This window comes from Stegostoma tigrinum, chromosome 35 (genome assembly GCF_030684315.1).
Source record: "Stegostoma tigrinum isolate sSteTig4 chromosome 35, sSteTig4.hap1, whole genome shotgun sequence".
Classification (NCBI taxonomy): Eukaryota; Metazoa; Chordata; class Chondrichthyes; order Orectolobiformes; family Stegostomatidae; genus Stegostoma; species Stegostoma tigrinum.
In genome coordinates this window covers 14,259,600-14,280,117 of record NC_081388.1, presented here as the reverse complement: position 1 = coordinate 14,280,117, position 20,518 = coordinate 14,259,600, and the positions used below count along the sequence as shown (strand labels likewise).

The 20,518-nt window shown below is 45.4% G+C and overlaps 1 protein-coding gene across 3 annotated transcripts in view; it reads left to right on the top strand.

The window, feature by feature from the left end:
- Nucleotides 1–20,518, top strand: part of LOC125447358 (AP-1 complex subunit mu-1-like) — a 38,797-nt gene that overhangs the window by 799 nt on the left and 17,480 nt on the right. For 2 of the 3 annotated variants that reach the window (XM_048521672.2, XM_048521670.2), the window contains exons 2-6: nucleotides 8,571–8,727; nucleotides 11,395–11,462; nucleotides 12,717–12,847; nucleotides 15,579–15,726; nucleotides 17,915–18,041. In XM_048521672.2, the coding sequence (XP_048377629.1) occupies nucleotides 8,634–8,727; nucleotides 11,395–11,462; nucleotides 12,717–12,847; nucleotides 15,579–15,726; nucleotides 17,915–18,041 (568 nt within the window). In that variant the 5' untranslated portion in view covers nucleotides 8,571–8,633. Of the gene's footprint in view, nucleotides 1–261; nucleotides 295–8,570; nucleotides 8,728–11,394; nucleotides 11,463–12,716; nucleotides 12,848–15,578; nucleotides 15,727–17,914; nucleotides 18,042–20,518 lie in introns of those variants that run through there. The other variant, XM_048521671.2, reaches the window with a different exon arrangement.

The window sequence follows — 20,518 nt, the reverse complement described above, 5'->3', positions numbered from 1 at the left end:
AGCCCGTGCTGGTACTGGACTCGGCCGTATCAACCGGTTTAATGTTACTGATCGATGGTAGCTCTCTTGGCTCGGAGTCCGAAGGTTTTGGGTTCATGTCTCACTCCAGGGAACTGAACATTGAGAAAGAAAATTGAGGCTGATGCCCCCACGTCTTGGAGGGTGGGTGGTTCTGAGATGAGATCATAGAATCATCAAATCCCTACAGTGTGCAAATGTTAAATCCTTTCTACTCCCTCAGGTAAAACAAAATTCCATGGTCTTATTGCCTGAAGAAACGGGATGTTTTCTCTGGTCAGTAATTGTTCCTCAAATGATATCACAAGAAAAATCCCAGATTGTTGTTAAAAACCAAAAGAACTGCAGATGCTGTAAATCAGGAACAAAAACAGAAGTTGTAGGAATAGCTCAGCAGGCCTGGCAGCATCTGTGAAAGCAAGAACAGAGTTAACGTTTTGAGTCTGTTGACCTTTCCCCAGGTTATTGTTGTTTGTAAGAGCTTATTGTGGGTAAATTGGCAGCTATCTTTCCTGTATTACAGTTTGACAACACAGTGTCATTTATTGTTCACGGAATGTTGCCTGTCCTTAATTGCCCTTGAGGAGGTAGGGATTGTTGTATGACGTAAGGTTTGAGTTACATGGAGACGCTCGGTAGGCTGGGGCTTCTTTCACTGGGAGTGTAGGAGGTTAAGGGGTGACCAAATAGAAGTTTATAAAATCATGAGTGGTATAGATAGGGTTAATGATAGTTGCCTATTCCCAAGGATGGGGGATATTAAGAATAGGAGGCACATTTTTAAGGTGCGAGGAGAGAAATTTTAAAAAAGACATGAGGGGCAAATGTTTTACACAGAGGTTGGTACGTGCGTGGAATGAACTTGCAGAGGAAGTGGTGGGCATGGGTACAATTACAACATGAAAAGACATTTGGATAAGTACATGAATGGGAAAGTTTTGGAGGGACATGGGCCAGGAGCAGGCAGATGGGACTAGTTTAGTTTAGTTGAATAGCTGCTACAATGTTAATTTAGAAAGGATCACCTCCCTTGACAATGACTTTCTCCCAGAATGAATGAAATTACATTATAAAAGAAGCCAATTTAATCAGGCTTTCTTGGATTAACAAAAGAGTGATCTTATAATTTACTAAACACAGAAAGAAAGAATAACACTACACACATGCACAGATTAGAAATGTGAAATGAGTTTTTAAAAAATAGATAGACATAAAAAGATGTATTTCTGGATCATTTCCGAAGAGTGAACAGTATTGATGGTTGTCAATTGATGTTGAGATTCTTGGCTTGGCAGTTTAGTTGGAATTCTTTCATTCTGTTTCAATTTGCCTGTCTGTTTCTGGCACTCAAAGAGAATCATTATACCTACATTCGAGGGGTGTCTGGTGGGTTGTTCATCCAACCGTGACGTTCACTACACACTAGTGTTAGCACCCAGTGTAGTTCACATAGATACCTCAGCCTATTTGAACAAATGAGCACCGAGGACTTGATTTATTATTGTCACATGTATCTAAGTGCTGTGAAAAGTTTTTTGCTTTGCGTACGGTACAGGCACATCGTAACATATGAAGATGATATGGTGGTTGAACAGAGCAAGGAATACAAAGTTACGACTGCAAAGAAGGTGCACTGAGAGCAAGGTCAACGTCAGATTTAAAATTTGAGAAGTCTTTTCCCTGCTGTTATTAGACTTCTGAAGAAGCTGTTCTTGCTTCTGTTGGAAGGTGTGTTGAAGCTTTTGTAGCTACTTCTGACAGAAGAGGTTGGAAGAGATTATAACTGGGCTGGGAGGAGTCATTGATGGTGTTGGCTGTCTTTCCACAGCAAGAAGAAATGTAGATGGAGTCAATAGATAGATAGAAGGTTGGCTGGCATGATGGTCGGGGCTGTGTTCAAAACCTCCTGCAGTTTCTATGGCCCTGGGCAGAGCAGTTGCTGTACCAGGCTGTGACCTACCCAGATAGAATGCTTCCCACGTTGTAACAGTAAAAGTTGGTGAGAGTCCTTATGGACATGCTGAATTTGCTTAGCCTCCTGAGGACGAAGAGGCATTGTGTGCCTTCTCATACGTTCGCTCCACTGCACATTGTTTTTCTCTAACACACACAAATCAGGGTTGAGTCAACACAGTGGGGAGCTAAAGGAACACAGCAGATCAGGCAGCATCAGAGGAACAAGAACGTCAGAACCCTTCAACAGAACTCCAGACCAGGGTTGAATTGCTTTTTTCTCTATTATTTTGGAAGAGAAAGACACAAAACATGTCTGCTGCCCAGAGATAGTAGGAACTGCAGATGGTGCAGAATCTGAGATTACAATATGTTGAGCTGGATGAAGACAGCGGGCCAAGCAGCATCAAAGGAGCAGGAAAGCTGATGCTTCGGGCCTAGACCCTTCTTCAGAAAATGAGAAAGGGTCCAGGCCCGTAGCATCAGCTTTCCTGCTCCTTTGCTGCTTGGCCTGCCATGTCTTTTGCCCAGATTGCTATACTAACTCTCATCATGTTAACAATCTGTGATAACTTGCAAGTGGTTACACATTTCTTCTCTATCCCTTTGTCCATCGCTTTGAATCTTTCTTGACACCTTGTTAGGTGATATATTCCAGGTTCTGTCTCTATCCAGACACCCACTGCATTGGCATTCAGTCATTTTTTGACTTATGTGGGTTTTTTTTCAAGTAAACGTGTGTCTAAAAGTTTAATATTTCTGCAGACACTTTGGGGCTCTTGGATATCATGAAGGTATTGACATCACACACAATATGCCTGAAAATATGTGGTTGTACTTCTTGCTGTCATGCAACAAACCTTCTTGTCATCCAAGTCTAGCGATTGTTCTGTAGATACTCTGTAGTGGTATATCCTGTACCACTGAGAACTAGATTGGGCAAAAACAGAGGGTTGGTGGCAATGGAACTGCTGTCAGCACCTCTCACCCAGTACCATATACTGGTAGAGGTGGCAAATACCACACTGTGCCAGTAGTGGTCCATTTCGGCAAATGTGACAGGAGTGGTTTGCATTCTTGAACTGCAGCAGTCCACTTTGGGGATGGCACAGTGGCTCAGCAGTTAGCACTGCTGCCTCTCGGCACCAGGTACTCAGGTTCGATTCCACCCTTGGGCGACTGTTTGCTTGTGTAGACTTGGTACATTCTCCCCGTATCTGCATGGGGCCCTCTGTGAGCTCTGGTTTCCTCCCACAGTCCAAAGATGTGCAGGTTAGCGAGGATCAGCCATGCTTCATTACTCGTACAGGTTTGGTGGGCTAGCCATGGAAGATGCAGGGTTACAGGGATGGGGTAGGGGCAGTGGGTCTGGGTGTGATGCTCTTCAGAGGGTTGGTGAGGACTCGATGGGCTGAATGGCCTGCATCCACACTGTAGGTATTCTAAGATTCTGTGTTGTGTAGGTACCGTCTCAGTACAACTAAAAAGGGAGAAGGTTGTAAAGAATTCTGAGCCATCCTGAGATAATGCAGGGCGCTATAAAAATGTAGGTCTTTCTATCCGTGTGTTGTGAGAAAATCTCTGTTTGGGTTCAAACTGGGCAAAAACCTGCACAGTAGATCTGGCAGTATCTGGGAGGAGAAATCAGAGTTAATGTTTTGGATTCTGAGGAAGGGTCACCAGACCCGAAGCATTAACTCTGATTTTTTTCTTCAGAGAGCTTTTCTAGCAACGTCTGTTTATGTTCCTGATTTACAGCATCCATAGTTCTTTCGGTTTTTATTTAGTAAAACCCTGCAGATGCTGGCAATTTGAAATTAAACCAGCAAGTGGTGGAGAAACTGGCCTACTCCTGACTCCTCATCCTGACTCCTCACCCATGGATCCAGCTGACTCTTAACTACCCTCTGAAATGGTCTGCAAGCCGTTCAGCTCATGGGGCATCAAGGGATGGGTAACTCGTGCTGACCTAGCCAGCAAGGCCCACATCCCAGGGGTGAATAAGGATGAGGTGCTGTTTGAGATGGGTTTGCAACAGATACTGCGTTAGTCCTTGAGGAAAGAAGAGCCTTTCCTCTCCAGTTATCCTGGCCAACATTCCTCCTTCAGCCAGTGTCAGATTAACAGGTTGTTTACCTCAGAGCTGTTTGTGGCATGTTGTCGCTCTCCCAAGGTATTTGAATATAAGGTATGTTGAAGGAATATGATTCTTATATATAAAAAATTTTCAATTGAAAGATTCCATAAAGAGGCCATTCAGCCCATGGTAGCTGTGGCAGCTCTTCGAACAAGCTGTCCAATTATACCCAGTCTCTGCTTTTTCACCATCCTCTTGATTCTTTTTTAATCTTCAAACATTTACATTCCGAATGTTACTGTTGCACACTTTAATCACCCCTTTCAGGCAATGCATTTCAAATTTGTTTTAATTGACTGTGCTCAACAAAACCTCTTTTGCCAAGTTACCTTGAATTTGCGTTCTTGGATTGAAAATGTTTTGGCTACCAGAAAGTTTCTCTTCACTTCCTCAATCAAGCATCTGTATCAATTTCCCTCTTAATTAATCAAACGAAAACATGGGGTGGGTGGTGTGGGGCCAATGTTCCCTGGTGCATTCAGCAAGGCGTTGCTGTGGGGAAATCATAGATTCCCTACAGTTTGGGGCATTTAGCATTTGGGTCCACGCTGACCCTTTGAAGAGCATCCCACCCAGACCCATCTGGCCCTACCTTATCCCTGTATTCCCCACAGCCAATCCATCCAGTCTACACATCCCCCTTGACACTATGGGCAATTTAGCATGGCCAGTCCACCTACCCTGTATATCTTTGGACTGTGGGAGGAAACGGGAGCACCGGGGGGAATCCCACACAGACACAGGGAGAACAGTCGCCTGAGGGTGGAATCAAACCTGGTGCCTAGAGATAGCAGCGCTGACCCCTGAGCCACTGTGCCCTCCAGGACCCACTTGCTAACTAATCAATACCTTCATTTCATGCAGTATAAATTGTTGGCATTCTTGCAATTATGTCTTGAGTGTAAGGTCAAAAACTTACGCAGCCTGAATCTTTTCCAGGAATACTCCAGTTCTATCACACGAGTAACTATTTACAATCTCTCAACCCTTTCACACAACTTGTAATGTGCAAAACAGGCTCCACATTTGCATGGCATTATGCCAATACTACAACCCAACTGAGTTCCTCAATGCGCAGGCCGTCCCCTTCCAATTTCCTAATCAACTGCTATTTTAGTTTCTCAAAGATTGTAGCTATGCTTTAGCAGACGCAGCCTTAGGCAGCGTAGGAGACTGAAAGGTGACCCTTGTGGAGGTCGATGAAATCATAAGAGGCATAGATAAGGCATACCACCAGCAGCTTCTCGCCACGGTTGGGAAGCCTAAAACCAGAGAGCATGGGTTTCAGGTGGGAGGGGAGCGATACAAAAGTGTCCAGTGGAGCAATTTTTTCTCACACAAAGCAGTGAGGAAGCGAGTACAATTTTGTCATTTAAGAACCATTTGAACAGGGACATGGATGGGATAGGTGTAGAGGGATACAGCCCAAATGCAGGCAAATGCGACTAGATTAATTATGAAAACTGGGTGGCGTGAGCAAGTTGGGCTGAAGGGCTTGTTTCCATGATGTAGACTTCTATGACTCTGGAATTCCCTTTCTAAACCTCTCTGCTTCCCCCCCCACCCCGCCCCCGAGACTCCTTCCAAACACCTGATCCTACCTTTAATAAAAGAAAAATATTGAGGATGCTGGAAATCCGAAATAAAATAAAAACAGAGAATGCTGGCGAAACTCAGCGGGTCTGGAAGCATCTGTGAACAGAGAAAAGAAGTTAGCATTTTAAGTTTCATGTTACTGTTTGGACCACTTCTGAAGAAGAGTCATGTTGGACTTCATTTTTTTCTCTCCCCACAGAACTTTTGAATTCCTCCAGCACTTTCGGTTTTGTTTCCTGGCCCTACCTTTTTTGCTTATCTGGTTCGGGTTCAAATTTAATTCGATCACACTCCTGCAGAGGTAGCCATGTCAGCGGTTGAGTTAAGAACAGTGTTTTTTTCCCAGTTATCCTGGCCAACATTCCTCCTTCAGCCAGTGTCAGGTTAACAGGTTAGTTTACCTCATAGCTGTTTGTGGAATACCCCTAGGAGTGGTATTGTCACTCAACTTAATCCAGAGACCCAGGTAATGTCTTGAATTCAAACCTCACCACGGTGGATGATGGGATTTGAGCTCGGTTTATTTTTAGAGATTAATGATGACCATTTAACTGTTACTGATTGTTGAATAAACTCCTCTGGCCTGAGATAGTAGGAACTGCAGATGCTGGAGAATCTGAGATAACAATGTGTAGAGCTGGATGAACACAGCAGGCCAAGCTGCATCTTAGGAGCAGGAAAGTTTACATTTCGGGCCAAGACCCGTGGTTGATTCTTAACTGCCATCTGGGCAATTAGCGATGAACCAGCCACCAACGCCCACGTCCCTGTGGAGCACAACAGCTCCTTCTGAGTGTTGCCAATCCCCACTGGAATCTCACAAGAATTGCAGGTTAATTCTGGAATTTCACTGCAAGCAAAGAACTGGGAGAAAAGATTGCTCTCAAAATGGGAGAAGCTAAGAGACAAATACTGCGAATTAGTGATCAGTCTTTCGATGGGCTTTGTTGTGTTTTCTGTGTTTAGTTCAGACTGGCATTGCGGTGTAATCATTTTTGGAGGATGTGGTTGATGCAGGAAAGTCTACTGTTTACTGCCCATCTTTAATTGTCTAGAACAGTTGGTGATGGGTCTTTTCCTCAATGGTAATGTCTACTGGATGGAGTGCTGCTGAGCAGATGTGGAGATGGGGAACCAGATGTTGACTTCCTGCCAGGGTCTGTTGAGAGGATTATGTACTCCCCACCCCACAAGGTCTGGTATCCAGATGTTATCAGTTCCTTCATTTTACAAGTACGGTCATTTGGTTTCTGTGCCTTGCAGCTGTGTTGATAAATGGAGGCGACAAGGAAACGTTAGAGTGGCACTACTGCCCCACCCGTGCCACGGTCCCAGGTTCGATTCCAGGCTTGGGATGACTGTCGGTTTGCGTGTTCTCCCAGCATTTGCTCCGATTTCGTGCCACAGTCCAAAGCTGTGTAGATTAGGTGGATTGGGAAATTGCTCAATAGTGATCAGGGATATAGATGGAATTAATTGGAATGGCTCTTCAGAAGATCCAGCAGAGACTCCCTGAGCCAAATGGACTCATTTGCATTGTGCTGTCATGCGTAACTGTAGCAAATGCAGAAACCAATTTGCACCCAGCGGCAACGTGACAATGAATGTTTTCGTTGTGTCGGTTCCACAGTGTCACTCGCAGGGTCATTCCGTCCTGTATTCTACCTGAGAGGGCAGACAGCTGTGAATAGTGAGAAAGGAAAAAGTCGGCACGGTGGCTCAGTGGTTAGCACTGCTGCCCCACAGTGCCAGGGACCCGGGTTCGATTCCAGCCTCAGGCCACTGTCTCTGTGGAGTTTGCATGTTCTCCCAGCGTCAGTGTGGGTTTCCTCCGGGTGCTTCGGTTTCCTCCCTCAGTCCAAAGATGTGCCGGTTCGGGTGGATTGGCCGTGGGAAATGCAGGGATAGGGTGGGGCCAGGTGGGTCTCGGTGGGATGCTCTTTGGAGGGTCGGTATGGACTTTGAGGGCTGAATGGCCTGCTTCCACACTGCAGGGATTCCATGAAAAGGGGAGAGAAGTAACACTTAGGCATGTCTTGAGGCATGAGGGGGTAGTGTCACTGTTTCTGAATCAGAAGCTCCCAGTTTGAGCCCCTCTCCAGCACGAGAAATCCAAGGAAGGTGTGTTCATAACACGGGACTAATAAGGTACAATCCCAGGGGTGAGGGGGCTTTGTCTTATGAGGAGACATTGAGCAGTTTAGGCCTATGCTCTCTCTAGAGTTTAGAAGAATGAGAGGAGGTCTAATTGAGGTGTATGAAGGGGATTGACAAAGTAGACATAGAGAGGATGTCTCCTCATGTGGGGCAACCTAGAACAGGAGGTCATAATGGTTTTAGAATAAGGGAGGGCAGACTTAAAGCAGAGATGAGGAGGAGTTACTTCTCTCAAAGGGTCATGAATCTGTGGAATTCACTTCCCCAGAGTACGGTGGACATTGGGACATTGAGTAAATTTAGAGGAGGTGGACAGATTTTTGATTAGTCCTGGGTTAGAGGGTTATGGACACTGTGCAGGAAAGTGGAGCTGAGGCCAAGATGATCCCAATGAATGGTGGAGGAGGCTCGAGGGGCTGACTGGCCAACTCCTGCTGGCTTTTACGTTCTTGCGTACCGACCTGTAAGGTATCGCAGTGCAGCAGTGGTAGGCAGGAAGGACAGGGAATCTGCTAGTTAGCCATGCTCGAAGTAGAGTGGTGCACCTCCAACAGCAGAGACAACTCCAGCTAATTAGTGATCAATTCATTCAGGCCTACACCCTGCTCCTTGAAAAAGCAAGACATAAACATGTGCTTTTTCTGCCTCGTGTGTCTCGAGATGTCTTCTAACTCTAGAATCCTCTCCTAAATTTTTCCTTCGGGGGCAGCTCCTGATATGTCGGAACTACAAGGGAGATGTGGATACGTCGGAGATCGAGCACTTCATTCCAATGTTAACACAGAAGGAAGATGAAGGGTCCGTGTCTCCGCTTCTAACTCATGGCAAAGTTCACTTCCTGTGGATTAAGCACAGCAACCTGTACTGTATCCTTTCGGTCGAATGGAGAACAACTCCATCCAATGGTAAATCAGTACTTGGAATGGTCTGGAGCCATTGGTGATAATAGACCCACAGGCTCTTCAAATCCATCGTTTCATTATAGACTGGGTTGATCTGAAATGCCAAATGAGCTTTTACATTCTATTGCTACTAACTTGACTACTCTCTTCCCTCTCTCTCTCTATTCTACACACCCCCCCCTACTCTTTCTCTCTTGCTTTCTCTCTCCCCTGTCTGCATCTCACCTCTACCCAACTTTACCTTTTCCACCCCCCACTTCCTGTTTTATTTTCTCTCTCTCTCTCTCTCTCTCTCTCTCTCTCTCTATCTCTTCCCCTCCCCCTGTCTCTTTCCTTCTCTCCCTTTCTTTCTCTCCCCAGGTCTCTCTTTCTGTCTCCCATCCCCCATCTCTCTTTCTGTTTCTCTCCGCCCCCCCCCATCTCTTCCTGTCTTTCTCCCTTGTCTCTCTCTCTCTCTCCCCCTGTCTCTCTTTCTGTCTCTCCTCCATCTTTCTTTCTCTCTTCCTCCCCACTCTCTCTATCTCTCTCCCCTGCCTTTCTTTCTTTCTCTCCCCCAACTCTTTTTCTCTGTTTTTCCCCCCGTCTCTCTGTCTTTCTCTCTGTCTCCCCTTTATCATTCTTTTTGACTTGTCCTCTCACTTTCCCTTTCTCTTCCTGTCTCTCTATCTCTCTTTCTGTCCCCACCCACCCATTCTTTCTCCCTGTCTGCCTCCGTCTCACTGTTCATTTCTCTCTCTGCTTGTCTCTCAGGGAGACTTAGTCTTCCTTCCTGTCATTGTGCCCAAGTTATTAGACCATGATAATTCAAATGCAAATCTGAATGGGAAATGTTGACAAAGGGGTTTACAATGCGGAAATACGAAGAGAATATTGTGACAACATTAAATAAGATTTATGGCCAAAAACAGTCAATTTTGCGTTAGATTTTTTGGAGTGGATGATGTGGGAAAACTGACACTCGTGTCTGCTCCAGCAACATTAGTGTTTTGAAGAAAAGGGACATTGCGACAACGTCTTATATGTCTAATTAACACGTTCCACAATTCTCTTTCTCTACCCTCTCCGGCATGCGTCTGTCTGGTTCTGAGTTATGCCCAGTATATAAGTCTCAGATTTCGTTCCTACCCTACAGTGAGGTAATGGTCTCAGCTGGGACAGTTATGTGGAAACTATTAGCTTCAGCTTCCCTGAGAGGGAGATGAGACAAATCTCCCACCAGCTTTCAGTTCTCCATCGTGATCATCCCGTGACCCACACAGGAGTCAGCAAGCATTGGGAGAAAGATGCTATTCTCATTGAAGACACTAACCTGTAATCTGAGCCAATCAAGGACTGGGCTGGTCTGGCTATAAGTATTTTGCATCACTGTTTAGTAAAGACCTTTGCGCTGGGCACCTCACATAGCAAACCGCCTGGGGGCAGTGTCTGACTCAAAAGGAGCACGCAGGATAGGAGCAAAGCCTTTTGGCTTTGAGCCAGCTCCCACCATTCAATGAGATCATGGCTGATTTGACATGACCTTAACTCCACTTTCCTGCCTTTCCCCCTTAAAATCTGTCTAACTTCGCCTCGAAAATGCCTCCACTATACCCTGACTAGCAGCCCTCTGTCGGGGTGAAAAAAAGTCCCTCCTCATCTGTTTGGAGCAGGAGATCTGTATTTTTTTGCTAAAAACTATGCTCCCCTAGTTTGTGTCTTGTGTGGACTGTCCCTGACTGTCTGTGTGGAGTTTGCACGTTCTCCCCGTGTCTGCGTGGGCTTTCTCCGGGTGCTCTGGTTTCCTCCCCCACTCCGAAGATGTATAGGTTAGGGTGGATTGGCAGTACTGAATCACCCATAGTGTCCAGGGATGTGCAGGCTGGGTGAATTAGCCGTGGGAAATGTAGGGTTACAGGGATAAGGGTGGGAAGCCGTTCAGCGGGGCGGTGTGGACTCGGTGGGCCAAACAGCCTGCTTCCAGGCTGTGGGGATTCTATGATTCTAGATTTCCCTAGATGTAGATTTCCCTTCTACCTGACCCCATGATGGGAAAAAGCATCTACCCCATGAAGTCCCCTCTGACAGCCTTGTATGCCTCAATGCAATCTCTCATTCTTCTAAACTCCAAACAGTACGGGCTTGAGCTCTCTTCATTAGCCAACTCCCTCACTCCAAGAGTCAGCCAAGTGAACCTTCTCTGAACTACGTCCAATGTATATCTTGCCTTTTAAGTAAGAAGAACAGAGGCTGTGGTGAAACCCCAAGAGCATTTTGCATCACCATTGCACCTGACAGCCATTGGAACAGGGATAGGCCATTCAGCCCCTCCAATCTGTATTGCCCTTCAGTATGACCATGGCTGACCTGTGCCCTGACTTAGGGAAAGGATTCTTGCTTCTGTCTACTGTTTCTTCCACTGGGTGGGCTTGCGCACGGGTTCCAGCAGAGTTTTGCGTCAGCTCCGCCATCTTTTCCTCCTGGAGCTGGACGGTAAGTTTCAGATCTCGGTGACATGCCAGAGCCAGCCAGCAATCCACACCCTTCAAACCAGACCGTGGCTGCATGTTGGGAGAAGGGATAAACAGATCGGTCGAAAAGCTAATGATTTGATACATTGAGTACAGCCAAGTGTTTTCTTAACCTGGTGATCAGTGGTCGCAACTACGGCAAAAAATGCGAACGCCTCCCTTGTCTATGCATTTTTATACAAAATCGTACAGGTAAGAGACCTCCCTTCAATCATTGCACAACTAGACTCCAAAGTGCCACTTCTACAGTAATTTAAATGCAGAGTCCCTCTCTCCGAGATAGAAGCTTTGGTTTTGAGTCCCATTCCAGGACGTTGGTAAAATTCACACTGTGGCCAAACAAACTGAGTGCCAATTTGTACATTCTTCCAATGCCCGCCAGTGGCAGGTAGAAACAGTGGGAGAGATTTCTAGCTAACTGTTTGATGGAAAATCCTTGGAGCTCATCCCAGCACTGCGCGTAGCTCCAGGCTGCAGCGTGCATTAAACCTGTGTGTGTTTTCAAAGCGCCCAATGTTGCTGAGAGAGCAAAACACATCACCATCATCATCATCACTGACAAATGGTCAAACAAAATCACCAAAGAAACTCTAAACTCCTCGGGGTTGCTGTGAGGAATTAACCGAGTCTGTTCCTAAAACCAGGCAGTGACACCGCCCGCCACCACCAACCACAAGATGAAGTTGGGTCAGATGTGGGGACACCCATGGTGGCCAGACTCTCCTGAGTTGAGAATGAGTCTGGCACATCGGGAAGATCCCATGGCCCATGCCTCTCGGAGTTGGGACTCCTGGCAGTCACCTGGAGTAGTAGGAGAGGAAAGGACCAATCAGCCAGAGCAACTTGCTCCTGGAACACAATTGTATGGACTCCCAACGGAAAGTGTGTAAACATTGGAGAGGGTGAGGTGCGGTGGTGTGGGTTGGGCTTCTGTATCTCTAGTTTGCCCAGCAGCACCCATTGACAAATGTTGACAGGGGGATGAAGTAGTAGAGGGCCATCCGGTGCCCTGGTTCGCAAGAATCAGCATCTTAAGGAGAGATGTTGCTTGGCGAATTAGAGGAAGGAGATTTTGTCCGACCCATTCAGTTCTCAAAAGTCCCACAATCTCAGTCCTGTCTCATGCATATTGACCAGAACAGGAGAGCTAGTTATCACAAGCTTTGTGTGATCTGGGCTCATCCCGTGGATAGAAAACAGAGTTCCTGGTCAAATGACACCACCTCAACCCCACCATCCCCAAAAACAATCCAGGAGACAGAGGTCTGGTTACGGTCGGATCAAGTTCTTATTTTCCTTTCTCTTAGGTCTTTAGACTTGGATCTGAAATCTCCCCCTTTTTATTTCATAGCATGGGATGTGGTTGGCTGTGTCCACACTTATTGTCCATTGTTTTTTTTGCTTATACCTGTGTCTCCTAAAAACTCCAATCTGCACTCTCCCCAGGTCTTCACCGAATACTTTAAGGAGCTGGAGGAGGAGAGCATTCGAGACAACTTTGTCATTATCTATGAGCTCCTGGACGAAGTGATGGATTTTGGTTTCCCGCAGACAACGGACAGCAAGATCCTTCAGGAGTGAGTGCGTTCGCGGCTAATCCCAGTGCCTGTGGGTCCAATTCGGGAACAAGCGTCATTCACTGTGAAGAGATCTCTTCCATAAGGCATTGTGTGGGACCTGACTGGATAAACCAGTGTGTCTTTTACTGTTGCCATTTCCTATAAATGCCTGTGGAGTACAATATCGTAGAGTCCCTCTTCCATACAGGAACAGGAGAAGGCCATTCAGGCCCTTCAACCTGTCCCACTATTCAGTGATATCCCCTGGCAAACACTGCACCTCCTTGTATAAGAAAAGAAACCATCAGTCTCTTGTTGTTGAAGTTTCTCAAGTTAATAAACTTAGGAATAGGGGCAGGAGGAGGACATTCGGCCCTTCAAGCCTGCTCCACCATTCAATACGATCCTGGCTGATCATCTGACTCTTGTTCCTGCTTTGACTAAATTAATTTAGGATCAATTTTGGTCTTCAGAAGAAATGTTACCCTGTTTCACTCCTCAAAGGCCAAGCTGTATTTTTGGGGCAATGACCTCACAAATTCAGCTGGAGATCTCTTGAATATAGGGTGGAGGTTGAGGAGAATCTTATTTGTGTGAGAAAACTTGTTTGTTAACGATGATAAATCTGTTGTTGTTTTAACATAGAATATGCACTCTTGCCCCCTTTCTCCAGTCTTTCTCTACCCATCATGCCATCCCAACAAACCCCAGGCAAGGCTTGCACCCAGACTAACTGGGTTCATTCTTCTGGCCCTGGCGCTGAATGAGCCAGTCCTGTTTGCTGTGGGACTGATACAAAGGCTCATGTTGTGAAGCTTGTCCTAATTTGGTGCCCTGAGATGCACCAGGACCATGGCTTTGAGCCCTCTTCCCAGTCAGAGAATGGTCACTGTCTGCAGACTAGTTTGTGAGAACTCCCCATTCTCCTTTTTTTCCAATAGGATCTTGTCTAATTTTGGGGCTTGCCCCAATTTCCACCGTAATTCTATGACTCTCCTTTTGTCCAAAAATCTCTGGATCTCAGACTCAAATGTAGAATCCCCACAGCGAAGCTAGAGGTGGTCTGGCCCATCAAGTCTGCACCGACCTCCCAGTCCGATCCCCCACCCAACCAACCCTCTCACTGTAACCCTGCAATAATATGTCCAGGGACTGGACCTCTACAGCCCTCTGGTTTAGGGAACACCAAAGTTTAATTGCGCCTCTGAGAAAGGTAATTTCTCCTCACCCCAATTCAACAAGACCTACCCTCGTATCCCCCCCCCCAACTCCCAACCCCTCCAATCCAATTGTGAGCCTGTGGCTGATACTTCATGGAATTACAGAACCTCTACAGTGTGCAAATAGGCCATTCGGCCCAACGAGTCCACACTGCCCTTCTGAAGAACAGCCCACCCAGACCAGTTCCCCGACTGCTGCATTCCCCATGTCTAACCTACCTTACCTAAACATCCCTGGGCACTATGAGCAATTTAGCATGGCCAATCCATCTCACCCACATGTCTTTGGACTGTGGAAGGAAATCGGAACACCCGGAGGAAACCCACGCAGACACAGGGAGGATGTACAAACTCCACACAGACAGTCGCCCGAGGATGGAATTGAACGCAGGTCCCAGCTGTTGTGTAGCAGCAGTGCTAACTACTCAGCCACCGTACTTCGAAAATCTCTAATTAGGGTTTGGAGACTCTTTACATTTGCCCCAATTCTTATCCCCCCAAACAATTTCCAATGTGATCCACCTTTCAAGAGGCTTGGAAATTGTCACAACCCCTTCAGGGGAAGGGGAGCAGGATTTGGGAGCTTTGTTATTCTTCACCTGATTGGTCATTTCCTTTTGATCTAAAGTAAAACCTAGTCCCAGGCCCCCAGAGCATCTTTTGTAACAGGATGTGATGTTACAGATTGGCTTCCTATTCTTTCCATCATTTTCCTGTAACGCCATTAACCCCTTACCCCCAGCTTACTCCAGAGACAGTGAGGAGGGTTGCTAGGTCTCACTTGTTGACCAGAGCTGAATCCAACCTGGTTGAATGCTCTTCTGACCCATCCCCAGGTTGGATTACGTTTCCATGAATTGAGCTGCTCACGGCTCTGTTTTGAGCCCATGACCTTTCAGCAGAAGTGGACTGAGTGAAAGCTTTGACAGTCTGTGCGGGAGAGGAGGAACAGTGAAGACTGGGGATACGAGCAGCCTGGAGAACAAACCAACGATGGTGCAAGGCCAAGGGGGAATCAAGAAATAAAAGGTGGCACCCCTCTGAATCGAGGACGGGAAAGACGATTGGGGTGGCACAGTGGCTCTGTGGTTAGCACTGCTGCCTCACAGCACCAGGAACCTGGGCTCGATTCCACCCTCGGGTGACTGTCTGTGTGGAGTTTGCACATTCTCCTCGTGTCTACGTGGGTTTCCTCTGGGTGCTCCGGTTTCCTCCCACAGTCCAAAGATGAGCAGGCTAGGTGGATCGGCCATGGGAAATTGCTCATAGTGCCCAGGGGTGTTCGGGTTAAGTGGGTTAGACATGGGAAATCAGGGGTAGGGGAATGGGTCTGGGTGAGATGCTCTTTGGAGGGGTGGTGTGAATGGGCCAAATGGCATGTTCCATGCTGTAAGGATTCTATGAACAAGGAGCTGCATGGTCATGGGGGTTCAATTTCGGTTTACTGTGTGTCTCTTTGTCTTGTTGTGTTCGGATTGGGAGTGAGGGCAAGTTGACTCATGAGGCTTGCTTTTGTCTCAATTGAACAGGTACATCACGCAACAAGGACATAAACTGGAGGTATCTGCCCCACGGCCTCCAGCCACTGTCACTAACGCAGTGTCCTGGAGGTCAGAGGGCATCAAGTACAAAAAGAATGAGGTGTTTATTGACGTCATTGAAGGGGTCAACGTATTGGTAAGTGTTGCCTGTTGAAGGGAGCAGTTGGCTTGGCTCAGCCTGTCAGCATCCCGGGCTTATGCTTGGAAACTAGGGTCTAGGCCTGAAATGTCAGCTTTCCTGCTCCTCTGATGCTGCTTGGCCTGCTGTGTTCATCCAGCTCCACACCTTGGTATCCCAGTTCAAGATAGCCAGCTTGTATTTAATGCTGCTTTTTCTTCAGAGTGTGAATAATGTTCAAGGTTGTACAGTGGGAGTGTAATTCATTTCAAAATGGGCCAATCAAGGGAAAAGGCTTCAGTGGTGGCTAATGTTGGTCAAAAGTGCCTTAATGAGGGAGCTGGGGAGGTGAAGAACTTTAAAGATAATGCTCCAGTGTTTGGGCCCCAGGAAGTTGATGGTATGGCCGATGAGTTGGAGAAAGGTGAGCTTTGGGCCAGGGGTCAGAGGAGTTGGTGGATGGGCTCGAGTAGGTTGAGGAACAAAGGAGTTCAACGCAGAACTAGTTTTAGCTTCGAGGCTAAGGGTGCGTGGAAACTACACACACTGCTCCAGGCATGGTCTGACCAGGCTCTATACAATTGAAGCAAGCCTTTGCTAATCTTGTACATAACTCATAGAGTACGTTGGTGAGGACTCTTTCGGAGTGCTGTGTCCAACTCTGGTTGCCCTGTTACAGGAAGGATATTACTGAGCTGCCAAGGGTTCAGAAAGCAGTTTGCCAGGTTGTTGCTGAGAATGGAGGGTTTGAGTTATGAGGAGAGGCTGGATGGGCTGGGGCTTTTCTCACTACCTCATAGGAGGCTGAGAGGTGACCCTGTGGAGGTTTATAAAACCATGATGGGCATAGATAAGGTGAACAGCAAAAGTCTTTCCCCTAGGGTGGGACAGTTCAAAACTAGAGAGCATATTTTTTAAGGAGAGAGGAGAAAGATTTAAAAAGGAAATGAGGGACAGAATTTTCACACCGAGTGGACTGGTGTGGAATGCAATTCCAGAGGAAGTGATGGATGTGGGCACCGTTACAACATTAAATGGCATTTGGATAAATACATGAATAGGAAAGGTTTGGAGCACAGTCAGGTGGGACTAGTTTCGTTAGGGATTCTGTCCATCATGGACTGGTTGGGCTGAAGGGTTTGTGTCTGTGCTGTATGATTCTATGCAATCGTCTTGCAATAAAGGCCAACACACATTCCCAATAACCAGCTGCACCAATCTGTTTGCCTTCAGTGACCTCTTGACAAGGACAACTAACTCCTTTCATACATTGATCATGGGAACTGCAGATGCTGGAGAATCCAAGATAATAAAGTATGAGGCTGGATGAACACAGCAGGCCCAGCAGCATCTCAGGAGCACGAAAGCTGACGTTTCGGGCCTAGACCCTTCATCAGAGAGGGGGATGGGGAGAGGGTTCTGGAATAAATAGGGAGAGAGGGGGAGGCGGTCCGAAGATGGAGAGAAAAGAAGATAGGTGGAGAGGAGAGTATAGGTGGGGAGGGGATAGGTCAGTCCAGGGAAGACGGACAGGTCAAGGAGGTGGGATGAGGTTAGTAGGTAGGAGATGGAGGTGCGGCTTGGGGTGGGAGGAAGGGATGGGTGAGAGGAAGAACTTTCATACATTTGACACTTTCTGACCTCTAACCATTTGAGAAATACCCTGCACATCTGAGGGGGATGATTGGCCTACTTCACCCCTGACATCACATGGGTCACGTGTTTTCCATCCAAGCATTTAAGCAACTCTCATGGAATTTCCCTCATGAGCCAGCACACTCCAGATTACAGTTACTGCTGTTACTCTTTTGAAATAAAACACAGTTCCTCTTTGTCACTTCTGAGTCTTTTGCAAATCATATTAATTCTGTGCCCTCTGGTTACTGCCCTGTGTGTATCTGGACATAGTTTGCCCATACCATATTTTCTCCAGCAAAACTCTTCATGATTTTGAAGGCCTTGTTGAAATCTTCTCTTCTCTTTCTCTGCTCAAAAGGGAACAGCCCCCGTGCCTCCAGGTTCCCCGCGAGTCCCTTCTTTCTGCTTGCTTCTGCAGTAAAATCACTTTGATTCCCTACCTCCCCAAGGCCAAGGTATGATTAGATCAGGGCTAAGATGGGGGGTGAGTGGGATGGACCGTGGTCCTTCGTTTGTAAATCCTAGGATGGTTTTTTTTTTCTACTTACTCCTCTTCGTCTTTGGGCAGGTCAGCGCCAACGGGAATGTTCTGCAGAGCGAGATTGTTGGCAGTGTGAAGCTCCGGGTTTTTCTGTCTGGAATGCCAGAACTGCGACTGGGGCTGAACGACAAGGTCCTCTTTGAGCTAACGGGACGTAAGTAGCTCGTGGGAGCATCTTTGTCAACTCGGGCAGCCATCTCACCAGATGAGATAACCCAAAGAGCTCTGCAATCAGAGGGAAGTGGTTGTTTTGTGTGCAGAAGATCATTTTTCCTGGAGAAGTGATGAGAATGCGGCTCACCCCCTTTACTGCTCTGTCTCAGGTAGAAACTAATGTCACCATGCTTCCACTGCCTCATTAGAGAGAGAGAGATGGTTGCTGGTGAGTTTAACCTGAAGGTCACCACACCTTAAAGAGAGGGATGAGGTCCAGAAGGCAGGACCACAGCTAGGACAGGAATCAAACCCACACTATTGGCATCATCTGTGTTGCAGACCAGCCATCCAGCCAACTGAGCTAACTGATCTCATGCTAGATCTGAAGACCAGTTATAGCCTCCCTTATTGAATGTTCCTCTGTTTTAGCAGCTGATTTGTTATCCCCCTCCAATTAACTGCAACTCTCGAAAAAGTCATGATGTAAACAGATTTTGTTTTGGACATTTCAAATTCTTCATTAATGTGGTTTTTCTCTCTCTCTCTCCTTCCTTTCTTTCTTTCTTTCTTTCTTTCTTTCTTTCTTTCTTTCTTTCTCTCTCTCCTTCCTTTCTTTCTTTCTTTCTTTCTCTCCTTTCTTTCTTTCTCTCTCTCTCTCTTTCTTTCTTTCTTTCTTTCTTTCTTTCTTTCTTTCTCTCTCTCCTTTCTTTCTTTCTTTCTTTCTTTCTCTCTCTCTCCTTTCTTTCTTTCTTTCTTTCTTTCTTTCTTTCTTTCTTTCTCTCCTTTCTTTCTTTCTTTCTCTCTCTCTCCTTTTCTTTCTTTCTTTCTTTCTTTCTTTCTCTCTCCTTTCTTTCTTTCTTTCTCTCTCCTTTCTTTCTTTCTTTCTCTCCTTTCTTTCTTTCTTTCTTTCTCTCCTTTCTTTCTTTCTTTCTCTCTCTCCTTCCTTTCTTTCTTTCTTTATTTCTTTCTTTCTCTCCTTCTTTCTTTCTTTCTTTCTTTCTCTCTCTCCTTTCTTTCTTTCTCTCCTTTCTTTCTTTCTCTCCTTTCTCTCCTTTCTCTCCTTTCTTTTCTTTCTTTTCTTTCTTTTCTTTCTTTTCTTTCTTTCTTTTCTTTCTTTTCTTTCTTTCTTTCTTTCTCTCCTTCCTTTCTTTCTTTCTTTCTTTCTTTCTTTCTTTCTCTCTCTCCTTTCTTTCTTTCTTTCTTTCTTTCTTTCTTTCTTTCTTTCTCTCTCTCCTTTCTTTCTTTCTTTCTCTCCTTTCTTTCTTTCTCTCCTTTCTTTCTCTCCTTTCTTTTCTTTCTTTTCTTTCTTTTCTTTCTTTTCTTTCTTTTCTTTCTTTTCTTTCTTTTCTTCCTTTCTCTCTCTCCTTCCTTTCTCTCTCTCCTTCCTTTCTCTCTCTCCTTCCTTTCTTTCTTTCTTTCTTTCTTTCTTTCTTTCTTTCTTTCTTTCTCTCTCTCCTTTCTTTCTTTCTTTCTTTCTCTCTCTCCTTCCTTTCTTTCTTTCTTTCTTTCTTTATTTCTTTCTTTCTTTCTTTCTCTCTCTCCTTCCTTTCTTTCTTTCTTTCTTTCTCTCTCTCCTTCTTTCTTTCTTTCTTTCTTTCTCTCTCTCCTTTCTTTCTTTCTCTCCTTTCTCTCCTTTCTTTCTTTCTTTTCTTTCTTTTCTTTCTTTTCTTTCTTTTCTTTCTTTTCTTTCTTTTCTTTCTTTCTTTCTTTCTCTCTCTCCTTCCTTTCTTTCTTTCTTTCTTTCTTTCTTTCTCTCTCTCCTTTCTTTCTTTCTTTCTTTCTCTCTCTCCTTCCTTTCTTTCTTTCTTTCTTTCTTTCTTTCTTTCTTTCTTTCTTTCTTTCTCTCTCTCTCCTTTCTTTCTTTCTTTCTCTCCTTTCTTTCTTTCTTTCTTTCTTTCTTTCTTTCTCTCTCTCTCCTTTTCTTTCTTTCTTTCTCTCTCCTTCTCTCTCCTTTCTTTCTTTCTTTCTCTCTCCTTTCTTTTTCTTTCTCTCCTTTCTTTCTTTCTTTCTTTCTTTCTTTCTTTCTTTCTTTCTTTCTTTCTTTCTTTCTTTCTCTCCTTTTCTTTCTTTCTTTCTTTCTCTCTTTCTTTCTTTCTTTCTTTCTCTCTCTCTCCTTCCTTTCTTTCTTTCTTTCTTTCTTTCTTTCTTTCTTTCTCTCTCTCCTTTCTTTCTTTCTTTCTCTCTCTCCTTCCTTTCTTTCTTTCTTTCTTTCTTTCTTTCTTTCTTTCTCTCTCTCTCCTTTCTTTCTTTCTTTCTCTCTCTCTCCTTTTCTTTCTTTCTTTCTTTCTTTCTTTCTTTCTTTCTCTCTCCTTTCTTTCTTTCTTTCTCTCTCCTTTCTTTTTCTTTCTCTCCTTTCTTTCTTTCTTTTCTTTCTTTCTTTCTTTCTCTCCTTTTCTTTCTTTCTTTCTTTCTCTCTTTCTTTCTTTCTTTCTTTCTTTCTTTCTCTCCTTTCTTTCTTTCTTTCTTTCTTTCTTT